At 40.9% G+C, this 15,478-nt stretch overlaps 1 protein-coding gene across 1 annotated transcript in view; it reads right to left on the bottom strand.

Annotated features, from left to right (window-relative positions):
* The window catches only part of NCKAP5 (NCK associated protein 5), a 776,078-nt gene that overhangs the window by 203,797 nt on the left and 556,803 nt on the right, over positions 1–15,478 (bottom strand). Inside the window, exon 13 of the mRNA XM_049615277.1 lies at positions 1,666–1,734. Coding sequence (XP_049471234.1) covers positions 1,666–1,734 — 69 coding nt within the window. The remainder of the gene's footprint in view (positions 1–1,665; positions 1,735–15,478) is intronic.

The following is a 15,478-nucleotide window of genomic DNA, read 5'->3' as shown; positions in this document are numbered from 1 at the left end:
CTTGCCCTAAACTTTGTTGGACCAAGAGCCTGGGGGACAGGGTTTAGAAGTGCTAAACTGGCTTTGCTAGACTGAGTCATCGTTCCCCACTTATGTCAACTTACTTCAGCTATTCTTTCAATTTGGGGCCTTGTAAAGATGATTCTGAGTCTTTTTAAGTCCTGACAGGGCAGAGTACTGCAAATGCCATTTTTCTTGAGTAACTAATACATATGGCTAGAAATATTAAACAATTAAAGAACTTTCTGGAAACATGGTGAGGGTTCTTCAACCACACATCAGTAACCATAAGGCAAGGTGGTCCCGGCTATGAAGACAGTGGGTCTCAAACTGTAGGGTGTATCAGCATTGCTTGCAGGGCCTGTGAACACACAGATTGCTGGGCCCGCTCCCAGAGTCCCTTAGTCTGGATGTCTGTTGTGGGGCCTCAGAATCTGCGTTTCTAACAACTTCCCAGGTGAGGCTGATGCTGCTGGGTTCAGAGGTCACATTTTGAGAATCCCCGGTGGAGGAAAACAGCAGCCCCAACTGCAACTCTGAGGAGAGAGGCCACTTTGGGTTTGGAGGGAGGGGGGGAAGGTGTAAGGTGGCAGCAATGATGTCATAACTGGGATTCGAAACTGTGTTCTTTATGGCGTCACCTGTCACCTCCCGGGACAGTGTGGGGAAGGGGAAGAAAGATCAAGAGGGGTTTTTTGGAAAAGATTTTCCTAATTGTTAGTGAGGAGAAAAAGACTGAAGATATATATGCTAGTTTCCACCAGTAAGGTAATGGAATGCGATTAAACGTAGCTTTTCATACTTTCTTAAAACCTGTGTCAGCATTTCATAACAAACCTTAAGATGAACAGACAGATATATGCAAGTTTTATCTTTATTTGGACAGATGACTAAAAAAGCCATCCCGTTAAAGTAATAACCACAGTCGCCAACAAAATCCCAGATGAGAGCGTGTCTGTGAGGTGAAAAGCCAATCCCGGTTGGATGATCCAGCGGGGGCTGAGGGTATGATCCGGGGTGGAGTGTGAGGGGAATGGCTGTGAGCAGAACGAGGGCCCCACACACTCTTCAATTTTCCCCTTTCCCACCATCCTTGCCTTCGTCTCTTTATTATCATCAAATAATACTTACCGGGTTTACTCACACGTGTGGCTCTGTCTTCTTCCACTCTGTTCAAATTTTCTTCCTCACTTCCCTTTCTCTTTGTGGCTTGTTCTCAATCTACTGATCCTTTCCCTCCGGCTGCCAACTGTGAACGTCATCCCCACCCACTACATCGAGGGTTTGCTTTTTCAGACACGGCATCCAACTGGCGATGCAGCGTGCCTTGACATAGCTTTTCTCATTCACAGCCTGGAATCACACTTACTGGGAGGAAGAAATTTATCATACAGTGAGGCATACCTCAACTGTGCCACAAGAATATTAAGTAGTAACCAAAAGGAATTTACAGATGCCTGTACAGTGAAATAGGAAGAGAAGGGAAGAGGGAGGGAGGGAGAGGCTGACCTTCCTTCTCAGTGTCCACATGCATGTTTGTAACCTTCCTTTGGAGATCAAAATGCTAATGTTCTGTGGAGGCTGCTAACAGACCTATATTAAGATCTGACCAAGGGAATCCTAAATAGTTCAGCCTTTTGTGAAGAGCCTTTCTACTCCACTTACCTCATCAAGACATCTCTCATACTGTTCCCTTTGATTTTCATTTTCCAAAGCCAATGCTGAATTCTCTGCCTGCAGTGAGATACAAAAATAATACAAATAAATCAATGAAATGTTGTGTTAGGTGACAGCTTATTCAATACAGTTACTAAATATACCTCCTCGGGATCCAAAATAATCTTTGAGAAGAATCTTTGACAAGTTTGCTCTAAGTACTATTATAAATAACTCAGGGATGACTTGTGTCCTATCAACTTGTTCACAAAAGTACATTACCATCTCAAGAAATGCAAAAACTTGATATTCTGAACAGGTAGCAAATAAAATCATGGCCTGATATGAGAGCGTTCTGTAAAAAGATTACAATGTTTATTTCATTCTATGAAAATGTCAATGTAAGAAATGCCTTAATCCACTTCATTAAGACCTGTCACAGTTTCACAACCCAATATTTGTTTAGGCCATAGAAAAGAATCTCAGGTATATTCATGAAAGCATAATTCCAAATGCAAACCAAACACGTGGCTTTCCTTGTTAAGCAATGGCTTTTGAACATAAGAATATAATGAGAAATTTAAGAATTTTACTATATTTGAGTCCCTCCCCCTCCCCCTCCCTTTTAAAAATTACTGCCTCTCTGCTCCCCAGAACCATGTGGGTGTCTGAATGTTAAATAGGTTACTATAGGATACTAGGTTGAATATGTTACAAGTGGAATAAAAACGGGAAAACGTCACACTCATCAGCATATTAGGTTTTAGAAGGAACATGAAATGGTGACATGGGCACTGCCCTCCACATCTGGTGACCTGGGTCCCCTTCAGCTACTACTGGCTCTAGTCTGAATCCTGAACTGTCAAGTTAACCCTTCCCAAGGCTGCAACATTGACCACACACCCTGCTCCCCCAAACAAGCTCCCCCAAGCAAACTGGCTTCTACCTACCCTTCACTACCTACCCCTTCACTACAACCTGTCTTGACATTTGGAAGCGGGGGTATAGAGTTCTAAATCCGTTTTTTCCCTCAAAACAACGATGGTGATTTCTAGGTGTTAGAAAGAAAGATCAACATTTTCCCCTTATAGTTTCCTCCTACCTGTTTTTTTAACTTTCTATTTGAAATAATTTCAAACTTGCAGATAATTTGAAAGTGGAAAGAACTCCCTCATACCTTCTCCTCAGAGCCACCAGCTGTTAACATTTTGCCACATTTGATAGATCATCATCTCTTTCTTTCATTGTTTTTCCCTGAAACTTGAGAGGGAACTGCAGGCATGATGTGCTTTATCCCTAAATACTTTTGTGTATGTTTCCATTTTCTTACACAACCAAAGTACAGTTGTCAAATTCACGAAATATTAATTCATACGATACAACAATCTTATCTTCAGTACCTATTTCAACTCATCCATTGTTCCAATAATGTCATTACAGCAATTTTTTTTTTCCAGTCCTAAAACCTATCCAGGGTCAGGCATTGAATCTATTTGTCACCCATATTGGATCTCTTAATCTGGAACAATCCTTTGGTCTTTCATGTCATTAATTTCTTTTTCTTTTTTTCTTTCCTCCCTCCCTCCTTCCCTTCCTTCTTTCCTTCCTTCCTTCTTTCCTTCTTTCCTGTCTTCCTTCCTTCCTTCCTTCCTTCCTTCCTTCCTTCCTTTTTTCTTTCTTGGAAGAACATAGGTTAATTATTTTGTAGAATGTCCCTTAATTTGGGTCTGTTTCAAGTTTCCTCTTGCACACTTGTCAGGAATAGCACAAAAGTGGTGTGTGTGTGTGTGTGTGTGTGTGTGTGTGTGTGTGTGTGATGCTGGGTCCTTCTCAGTGCACATAATTCTATCATATCCATATACCTGTTATTGGACATGTTAACTTTGATCATGTGGTTAAGGTGGGGTCTGCCAAATGTATTTCAAAATCACTTGCCTTTTGTAGTTAATAAATAAATCATGCAGAGATGTTTTTAGACTATGAAAATGTACTATTTCTCATCAAACTTTTATCAATTTATCTTAGCAACCATTGAATCTTGCCTGAATCAATGATTATTATGTTTGCACATGTTGATTTCTCACTCCATTATTCTACTTACACTTATGAGTTTGCATTCTTTTCTAAGAAAGTGCTTTTCTTATTTATTATTTACCTATATGAATACATGGGCTCTTATATTATTGAAAGGGTTCTAAGTCATTACTGAATTTATTTTGATGCCCAAATTGTTCCAACTTTGGAAAGGTGAACCCTTGTAACCTGTGCCTTTTGACATGTTTCCATCATTTTTCTTGATGTTTATTCATTTAGTTGGAGAAAGAGAGAGAACAAAGCTGGGGAGGGGCAGAGACAGAGGGAGAGAAGACTCTCAAACAGGCTCTGTCAGCCTAGAGCCACACACAGGGCTTGATCCCACGAACCATGAGATCATGACTGAACCGAAGTCAAAAGTCAGATGCTTAACCGACTGAGCTCCCATATTTCCATAACTTTGAGAAAAGACTCTTTTTAGGCACAAGAAAATGTTTCAAGCCCACTTTGCTTTTTCTCTGCCCCATTCCTGAAATCAGCTATTTCTCTAAGGAATCATGTTTGCTTTTTGTTGGGGAATGATATTTGGAAACTATGATCTGAGTGTTAATGTGTTCCCATTGCTACTGAGAGGTCATTTCTTCCAGTCCCTTTCAGTAAAAGGGTTTCTCTCTTCTTCTCTTCACTACACCTACACACACACACACACACACACACACACACACACACACACTCCATCCCTTACAGAATTCTTCCTTGCCTTCTCCTTTTCTTATTTGGGTCTTCCTTTTCTGCAGGGAGAACACAGGCATTTACTATTTTAACATTTATTCATTTATTCAACACTACTGCGCATACAAAATTGTTACACTATGAAAAACAGTAGTAAGAAGAGTTCACAATTTGTTTTTTCTTTAGAATGCAGGTATACATAGTAACAATATTGTGTTCAAAAGTTACTAGATTGGTAACTGTCCCCCTTTCATAATGGTTATGCTATTCATTCCTTCCTGCAGTTCAGTCCATTTGTTTCTGATGGTAGTAATATTCAATTTCTCTTCTTGTGCATTTCACCTCCATTTTTGAATATAGAAAGTGTTAATATGATTCCCAGTGTCAAAACTATACTAAAAGATATACTCAGCAAGGGGTCACTTCCTCTCCCACCCCTTGTCCTCCACGGCCCTCCACCTCTTACAGGTTCATTTATAGTGTTCTCTACTCCCTTCTGTGTCTTCCTTTATTGTTACTATCAAGTTACAATGATGTCCCTTGGCCCTCTGCAATTACATATGCCACAATTCCTACAAATCCTCTTGTCACATTCTTTCTGCTTAAATCAGCATGTTTCACATTCACGTCCCGTTCTTCGACCCTGCACCTATCCTTGTTTTAGCTTCTTTAATACATGATGATTGGAGGAGGTGTCATATATTTTTCTTCATTTCTTTAGCATCTTAGAATTTTCCCTCTTCCTTTTTCTATCAGAACCAGATCTTCAAATGGCACCTCTTCCTTTTTCCTTGCTTCCCTCTCTCCAGAAACGTTGCTTTTCTGAGACAGTTACCTCAGGTCCCCCGCACTTTCAAGCCCTGCCCTACAGCCAGCACTGGGCACTTCCCGTCTCCATCCATGGCCAGTACTGGGAATGTTTTCCCCACACCCTCTGCTCCCACCCTCGCCTGGGACACACAGGCTTGTAGCCTTTGTTCTGTGGATATTTCATTTTTATCTTTCTACTTAACAGTGATTTGGAGTTCTAATGTTCTATTTTCCAGTAACTCAGAAGACATGGATCATATGTGGTTTTCTTTGTGCCTCTGATGACTGCAATGTTTTCTTTGACAGATATATTAAAAGCTCCAGCTTTAGACCAGTTTGTTAGTTTAATCAACAATGAAATTCAGGTCGAGTGATCAAATGACAACGGGGCACAAAAGTTGAGGGAAATTGCTGGGAGAAGCCTTTTTGGATGTGGTCTTGCTAGTGTTAGATCATCTCACCCTATTCCTGGTTTGAGTCCCAGGATTCAAACCCCTGTTTCTTCTTCAGGTACCAGTACTAATACTCGACTTTGACTTCTTTCCTACATTCTTGTCATGGGTAGACATCTGCCACACTGTCCAGTGATTCCACCTCCTGCTGATTATCTGCTTATTCAATATTGGTGTTATTCCTAGGCTGTTTCTTCTCTTTGTTTCCACCCCCCCCCCCCCCCCTCCCAACACTCAACTGAAAGCTGTTTCCTTTTGATCGCTGCTATTTCCTTCAGGGACTGCTGTGGCCTGTCACACTGAACTTCATTCATACCTGCAGCTGGTGTTACCTCCCAGGTCCTCCCTCAGTCGAGGTGGGAGGACCGGTTCTAGGTTCTAGCCCCAGTGTGGCAGTCTATATGGCAATACTCATCATGAAACCTTTAGTGAGCCATTTAATGTTGCTGGGTTTACAGTTCTTTAGGTAATAAATGAAGGGAACAGCCTAGCCAATCTACAAAGCGACTTCCAGTTCAAATATTTGAATACTGTGAATCACAGGGGAACTGCCAGAATTCCAATTCTATAAAGTTGCTGCTTTCTTTGGAGAAATTGAGCTTGTGTGGGGTCTGCTGGTTTCAGTAAGGCAACTGCACAAAGGATAATGGGAATAGATAAAGGAGAGAATGGCAATGCCAGTTTACGTTGTTTTCACTTTAAACGTCTTGGAAAAACTGTGTAAGGAAGTAAAGCTGAAAATGGGAATTTATATGGGATGTCTCTATCTCACTCCTACCCACAATATCATGTTGCAATAACACTACAATCGATCCATTCAGATAATTACCATCATTACACCACTTACATTACTTGCCTCACGTTTACTGCTCTGACAATCTATTACAGGCAAGCAAATTAAATACCTAAAGGGTTCTGGGGAAGACAAAGTCGTCACATTTATGGTTAATGCGTTCTGTTACAGAGACCAATTTAATTGATGTAATCCTACATATCCCAGGGGACAATAGAGATATTAACAATTATGCCAGTGAAGTTCAAATAATCTTGAACCTGTGATCTTCTTTAATGCATTTGCACTTATTAGAAATTCAGGATTTACCTGCTACCAAGATGAGGCAACAGGGAAAAAAAAAACAAAAGAAACAAACAAACAAAACAAACCTAATTAAATGTGATTTAAAGAAACAGTGGATAATTTTATGGCAGGGATGGGAAAGGACAGGGAGAGAGGAAAAGAGAAGTAGGTGTTACTACTGAGACTTACAGAAATGACAACACGGGTCTTTTTTAACTTTAAGAAATTATGTTATTAACTCAGTATACTCAGAGGATGTAACTAGAGCATGCATGCTAACTAAATGTACTGGGTCTTGGTATTCAGTTTTGCCTTCTATAACAACCAAAACCTTTTGCCAGACTTACTTCCTGATTTAGAGCTCCGTGTGGTTTCCTCACAACCCCCAGGTGCTGGGATCTAAGTTCCTGATTTCATCTCTAAAGTTCTCACAAATTTTTATAAAACTGAATAGCTTTCTAGAGTAAATCTATATCGTTTGGGTTTACTGTGGAGGATTACTGTAAATTAATTACTGTAAATTAATATATACTTAAAAGGAATGATGTTTTTCAAAGGTCTTGCTCAGTGAATAAATGTTAGCCAAAACTTACAAATGACTGAACAGACCGATGCTTCTAGATTGCTGCTGTACATTAATTCTCTAAATGCTTATTATATTTGAAATCTCTCTATACCATAAATTAGCTTAATACATCTTTGATGACTGAATGTCTGTGTTCCCCCAAACTCCATATGGTGAAATTGTAATGCCTGATGTGATGCTACTAGGAGATGGGGGGTGGTCTTTGGGAGTGATTAGGACATGAAGGTTGAATCCTCCAAAATGGGATTAGATTTATATAAAAGAGGCTCCAGAGACCTTGCTAGCTCCCTTCCACCATGTGAGGAAACAGCAAGAAGGCGCTGGCTGTAAACCAGGAAGCAGACCCTCAACAGATCTTGACCATGCCAGAGGTGTGATACTGGACCTCCTGGCCTCCAGAACCGTGAGAAATAAATTTCTGTTGTTTATACACCACCCAGCCATGGTATTTTGTTACAGTGGCCTGAATGGAATAACACAACATCCTCTTCCATAGCCAAAGGTAGGATATTTCTGTGCAAAAAAGTTCCCTCTGCATTAAGTAACAATTCCACTGTAAGCTTTTTACCTTGCATAGCCTTCCCACTCACCTATCCAACATCCATCTATCTGTGTTTGCTGCTTGAGAGCATGTGGCAGCTCTCAAGGCAGGCCAGCCTCCTGGGTCTCTTGTGAGGACCCAGATCTTGTTTCCTGGGCTGCACGCCTTTGCTTCTGCTGCATTAGCCTGGAGTCTGCCCCACCTCCCTAGTGGCCCTTCTAAATCCCACTCAATATTTTGTGGTCTGATTCAAACATGAACCTCAAAAGCTAAAATGGGGGTGTATATTAAATTTTAAAAAGCAATTTCAGATGTACAAAACTATTTGGAAACCATTACAAAGAATCCTCCTACCTTTCACTTCCAATGCCTCAAAAGGTTACCTTTTTGCCACACTTACGTTATTACTTGTTTATAATCAGAGATCACTAAAAGAATTTTTTTTCAAAGTAAGATGCAGACATGATATCCCTTTACCCCTTAATACTGTGAAGAGTATTTTACGAAAAATACATTTTCTTACATAGCTGCTGTATAGTTATTAAATTCAAGAATTAACTTCCATACAAAATCCTAGTCCACTCTACAGACCTTGTTCACATTTCACCAATTATCCCCCTAATGTCCTTATTGAGTCCGGGATCAACTCCAGGTTCCCTGCACTTAATTATCATTTCTTTGTAGTCTCCTGTAATGTGGAATAGTTCCTTTGTCTTTCATGACTTTGACATTTTTCAAGAATACAGGCCAGCTATTTTGTAGTGTATCCATCAATTTGTTTCATGCTTCCTCATGGTTACATATAAATATTTTTGGCAAAACTATCACAGCGATGATATCGTGTCCTTCTTGGTACATGACATGAAGAGATATGTGGTGCAGATTTATCTCATGACTAGCCTGCTAACTTTCATCACTCAATTAGGTTGGTATCCACCAGATGTGACCATGAAAAAGGTATTTCTCTTTATAATCAGTAACTATCTTGTGGGAAGTTACTTCAAAAATATATAACTACCCAAAGTCTTTGAGATTATGCAAATATCTAAATAGCCACACATTGTTCATATATTTTAGCATCCGTTGATAATTTTTTGCCTAAAACAATTATTACAGTGATGGTTACCAAATAGCAATTTTTAAATCCCAATATTACTCCTATGTTCATTAGTTTGACCTCTATTATAAGGAGGGGGTCATACATTTTAACAATTAATTATAATGCCTTCAATTGGGATTAATAGTTTTATGAATATTGATAATATTCTCTCAAGCCAAACTGTAAGCCCTTTGGGACCGGATGATGCCTTATATGCCTCTTTTCAAAAGAGTAAGATTTAAAATTTTACTATAGTTCTGGGTGGAGCTAAAACTCACTTTGATATTTGTATGTACTTAATACCAGTGAGTTTGCACAAGCAGTATGTCAGGCACTTTTACCTATGTGCTCTCTGTGGTGGTCACAGACATACATACAGATATATCCTGATGTATCTTTTTGATAATAACTTATTCACAAGTGGGAAGTTAAACAAATGACAAACAATTTTTACTCTTTACATATGTCAATTTATTATTATGCTATCTATTGTTTCCAAACAACAACAAACAGTATACATCATCTGACACATTTTGACAACTGGCAGAATATTTAAAGTTTCTACTTCTCTATACTAAGCAGTATGAGAAATTGGGTTTTTGTTCCTAAAGTGTTAATTTCACTCATCACTAGTATTACCATAGCGGTAGATTAAAAATGACTGAAAATGCTTTATGACGTATGTCCTATACTCTGGACTGGCCTTATTGACTTGCCTGGCTAATAGAATGTAGCTGAAGTGCCATTATGGGGACTTCCAAGGCTAGACCATGAGTGTTTTGGCTTCTACTTTGGCCTCTCAGAACACTAGCTCTTGGAGTCTTGAGCTACCATGTAAGAAAGCTGGTATGTTCACGTGGTATCAGGCCAGGGCCACACGGAGAGGCCCTGGAGGATGAGATGCCCTGTGGAGAGATACAGGCCAGGGAGCACTGAGAAGCCAGATATGGGAGCAAGGAAGCGATTTTGGAAATGGATCTTCTAATTCTAGGTTGGAAATGAATCCAGCTGTGTCCTTTTCAAATTCAGGACCCACACAGTTGTGGGAAAAAATAAAACAGTCATTTTAGGCCTCAAAGGTTACACAGCAATAGATAAGTGGAATGGACATATTTAGGAGATGAGCGAGAACATCAATTTTTCCCTGCATACATCCAGTTACTGATCTCTCACTGTTCTCCAAGAAATATTCTATGGAGGCTACAAAGATATACAAAATAGGGGCTACCTCAAAGAAGGAAATAGCCTCATAGAGGAAACAAATTAATTTCTCGCATTGAAAGCTATCATACAATAAGATTAGAGGGAAAAATAATCGGCTAATTTTACCTGAGGTAGGAAGAGGGAACTTGACCTTTGAATGAGCCTACTCAATAGGCATTCAAACCAACAGCAAAAGTCCTCATTGGAATGAATAAAAGAAGTATTACAATTTTGAACAAAATACCAAGCAAATGACATCTGGCTTGTATTAGGAATTGGAAATTATCCCACCATGATAGAATCCTGGGTGTAGATGCTGCCAGATTATTATGAAAGTGAATAATGTCAGGCACCAGTAAATATCCACTGCAGAGAATATCTTGGGTTCAAGAGTGATGAACAAGAACAAACTGATGGCATGCAAATGAAAGCAGTAGAAATGCAGCAGGGATACTGTGGTCTGGAGGAAAGAAGGTGGAAAGAGGAAGGAAAAAAGAAAAAGAAGAGAAGTCCAATCCACAGAACTTAAAAAGGATGCATCCCTGTGTCTACCTCTGCTGCAAAAGGTGGTCTTTTTCAGAATGGGTCTTCCCATCTGACCGAAAATCTTTCAGTTCAGCAAAGGTACACAGGTCAGAATAAGGGTAAGAAGGCTATTTGGGAAAGTGTGTTCCTTTACAACTCCCACCCTGAATTGGGGTCCTGTGGTGCTCTAGTTAAATAACTTACTTGCTAACTACAGTGCCATCCAACTCTGGTCTCTGGGCCAAGGAACCTCACATCCAGCCTTTTGAACAAAACAAGGCATGCCCCAAAAATCCAGAATTACACCATAGTCTGTTCTATTTTGAACTAGAAACACTAGGAGAATAAATCACCACAGGAAGGGCTAAGTCTGCCATTAAGCATGCCATCCAAGTATGCACATTTTGATTTAGTAGAGGGGTGGAAAGCCTGAGTACAAAGGACGACACCAAGAACTGGATTGGATATTGAATCTCCTTCCCTTTATCACCATCAAATGAACCTGATGTGGTCTGTATCATTCACCTTATCGTAGCCCGTCACTGTAGTGACTGTGCTAGAGATAGGTGGCTAAGGGGTGTTTCCCACTGACTGTATTTAAGAGCAATAGTCTCTTATACCCAGGCGGGGTCTAGGGCTCCTATACATTTTGGAGGAAAATTCTGTCATCCTAAAAAATTCAGGAAATAGTTATGAGCTGTGCCCATCCACAACAGGAATGAACATGGACACTTGTGTACCCAAACATGAAGACATATCACCGAAATGTCCTTGCTCTTGCACTCTAAAGACCTTAGGGATAGTCGCTAAGTCCAGGCCTAAAACAAGGCAATGGGCACATAAATTGAAATAAAATGTTATCCCTCTTTCAAGGAGTTCAGGATCCCATGCAATGAGAATGTGTTATGTAGGACCTGTCTGCAGGTTCATTTTTGAAGAATTAAATAGAAAACATTTCACAGTGAAACTTCTGTGTACTTCCAGAATTTAAATCCTTAGGTGGGGCTCTAAACCAGTGGTTTGCAAACTTGGGTTTGCATTAGGGTGACTTGGTGTGTTTGTTAGGTCAGCTTGTCGGGCACCAACAGTGTTTGGATTCAGCCCATCCAGGGAAGGACCCATGAATTTGCATCTCCAAGTTCCTAGGTGATGCTGATGCTTACTGGTCTAGGAACTGTATTTTGAGAACCAGTGTCTCAGTAGGATCAGTTTCAGAATGAAGGCAGTGATTACTTTGCACCACCCCCAGCTGTCGCCAACTTTGAATGGCTCAGGAGTTTCTTACTGCTTTTCTGGATTTGGAGGTGGCCGCCATGTGTGTCTTCTCCACCAGAAGCCCTCAAAAATCTCTTGAGTGGAACAGGTGCCTGCTCTCTGCTTCCACAATGTATCATCTGTGTGCCTCTAGGAGAGCACCTACTGTAAAGATTCTCACTTCATGTAGATGAAAACATACAAGTTTGTGCTTTGCTTTCTCTTATTCATTTTATGAGTCCGCCTCTCTCCTCTTACCTCAGTGATTCTCACTGGGGAGAAACAGTCCCTTAGAGGATATATTGATGTGTGTCTCTGTTTCTGTGCGTGCATGGGAGCAAGTGCGCACGCGCGTGTGTGCGTGTATGTGTGTGTGTGTGTGTGAATAGGAAAAAAATGTGTGTCACTTGGACAAATATTTGATGTTGTACTATATCTGAAAAATAATAAAAGGTAATGCTTTCACAGTAGAAACAGTAAAGAAAGCTCCATAATTTTCTTGCCTACAGGGGACATTCAGGAAAGAAATCCATGTATGGAGTTGGGAGGCGGTAGGAGTGGTAAGAAGGGTACATCATCCTAGGAGCAAAGTCTGAGCAAATGTCCTCTCATTAGGGAGGACACAGTGTGCTTTTTTAATTTCCTTTTTATTCTTATTTTTTATAATGGAAAGAGGCCTGGCCTTTGAAGTCAAGTAAGTGTTTATTTGGATCCTGGTGCTGCTTCTTGCCTGCCATGACCACAGGCAAGTCACTTGGGCTCTGAGCCTGTCTTTCCTTGGTAAACGAGAGGAAAAGGAATACCCATCACTCCTTTGATGTTGAATGGCATGATGAATGTAAGGTACATCTAACACAGCGCCTGGCCCCTTATAGGATTCGATCAATGTCCGTTTCCTTCTGTCCTTTGTAGAATAACTCTCGTCCGAATCTGGGCAGCTCACAGGCTTCAGCAGGGGGAGAGGCGTCAGCTAGGGGGTCTTTGTGGACTGGGGAGATTCCAGCCAAGAGCAGTGTAACATGGGCCCTCACACCTGGGTCTTTTAAACAGCCTTGCACATAGGTCAGCTTCTGGCACTGGCTCCCTTCATCTGAAGCCTTCTCTTCTCCTTTCCCTCCCTCTCTTACTCCTCACTCCCACTTGCCAGAGCCCATTTATCTACCACCCTCCCCTGCAGAAAATTCGCTATCACAGAGATACTCCCAACTTCCTTCACATTAAGATTCACAGCTGATAAATAAAGCACTAAGAGGATTTGCATTTTAAGAGAGGATTAAGGAGTGAATCTTTAATTGTAGCAATGGCTGAATTAGAAAGCGGGAAAGCAGGCAGGTTTGCAGGGGTGTAGGTTGGTCTGGGATAAGCCATCGCATTTCACCTTAAAGCCATGTCACAAGTGATCACCTACTGGGCTCTCTTGTAAGGCCTAGAAGGACTTGATCATGAGAATCTCTACTATGTTATAGGGCAGTTGAAATGAACCATGTCCCACTTGGTTCTTCCCAAACTGAACATATGAAATAGTCATCTCTCTTGTGGGTTTTGGGTGCCACTGAGCCACTAAGAACAGGGTGCCACCTGTTCTTAGGTGCCTATTCCCTGCCACCCCTTGGCTACAGCACCCGCCACATGCAGTGCAGGGTGGTTGACATCCACCCAACCCCTGGCTCAGTGAAGGCAGGCCATGTTGTTTCCTCCATCCTGCACTGCCTGGGACACGGAAGGGTAACCAGACCATTTGTAATTCTGACCCTTTCCACGTACAATCCTTACTTCCCAGGGATGTAGACTGCAGCTATGATTATAAAAAGAAATTTTAATTGGTTAGGGGAATAAACACTTCTGTTTTATGCGTCCAAGGTGCTGTTTCTTGATTCTTCTCAAACTTACCTTCAAACCCTTGCCACTTGCCAAGGCCACAGATAGGACGTGTTGAGAAATCACCACCATTGCAGATTCCATCCCCACCCCTACACGCGGTACTATAAACTATAACAGAAAAGTCCAACTAAACCCCTTAGACTGATATGGAGTAAGAACAATCAAGCCAGGCTGAGGGAGACACAGGATAGCCAATGGCTCGGGGACATGAGACAAGAGCTGCACACAACCTCCCAGCAGCGGGACCACATTCTCACCTTCTCAAAACAAGCTCCTCTTTGGGAATGTGCTGGCAAATGTTTAACAATCTGCTCTCTGGGAGAGAAGAGTCTCACTTGGAAGTCTTTTCCAATTTCCATGGTGTAAATACCGCCACCATGATTGAGTCCAAGGCCCCAAACACAAAGTTGGGAGGAGATGCGTGGGAGCATATCATCATACAGTGTCCTCACCATATAGGATATATATAGGAGCTCAGATAATAGTAAAATGGTGTCACTGATTTGAAATGAGATGTGTGCCCCTATGTTTATTGCAGCATTATTTACATTACTCAAACTATGGAGGCAGCCCAAATACCCATCAATACATGAATTTGTAAAGGAGATATGGTCTACATACACAACGAAATATTACTCAGCCATGGAAAAGAATGAGATCTTGTCATCTGCAACAACACGGATGGAACTAGAGGGTATAATGCTAAGTGAACAAAGTCAGTCAAAGACAGATATTATATGATTTCATTCATAGGTGGAATCTAACATAACAAAATGAGCAAACACACAAGCAAAAGCAAAAACAGACCCATACATATGGAGAAAAAACTGGTAACTGATGGGAGTGGGGGCAGGATGGGAGGTACAGGCTTCCAGCTATGGAATGAATAAGTCATGGATGAAAGGTATAGCATAGGGAATATAGTCAAGGGAATACAGTCAATGGTATTTTAATATTGTTGTATGGTGACAGATGGTAGCTACAGTTGTGGTGAGCATAATATATACAGTTGTTGAATCACAATGTTGTACACCTCCAACTAATGTAAAAAAATAGTAAAATGGGGTGCCTGGGTGGCTCAGTTGGTTAAGCGTCTGACTTCAGCTCAGGTCATTATCTCGCAGTTCATGAGTTTGAGCCCCGTGTCGGGTTCTGTGCTGACATCTCAGAGACTGGAGTCTGCTTCAGATTCTGTGTCTCTCTCTCTCTGCCCCTTCCCCACTCAGGCTCGCTCTCACTCTCTCTCTCTCTCTCCCAAAAATAAACATTAAAAAGTTAATAAAAAAAATAGTAAAATGTAAAATAATCAGGAAGTGATGAGTTTTGAGTGTGTATTGTCTTTGCCGTTAAATGTAACTGACATAATTTAATTAATAATACTTGCTGTGTTTAATGACAGGCTCACAAAATTCTTGAAAAAATAACAGTTGGATCTCCAAAGCTGGTATGAGCTTCCTTCCACACACCATTATTCCCATCTATCATAGATCTTGAGACTATCTCTCCGATGGGGTAAACGTACCCATTTATATCTGATAATAAAAAAGGGTTTACTGATTGTGTTCTGCTTGGAATTTTATTCAGAAACCTACTTGACTCAGCAGTGACCATCAGGCCTCTCAGCTTG

Source organism: Panthera uncia (assembly GCF_023721935.1).
Source record: "Panthera uncia isolate 11264 chromosome C1 unlocalized genomic scaffold, Puncia_PCG_1.0 HiC_scaffold_3, whole genome shotgun sequence".
NCBI classification, from domain to species: Eukaryota; Metazoa; Chordata; class Mammalia; order Carnivora; family Felidae; genus Panthera; species Panthera uncia.
This window is presented reverse-complemented; position numbering and strand designations above follow the sequence as displayed.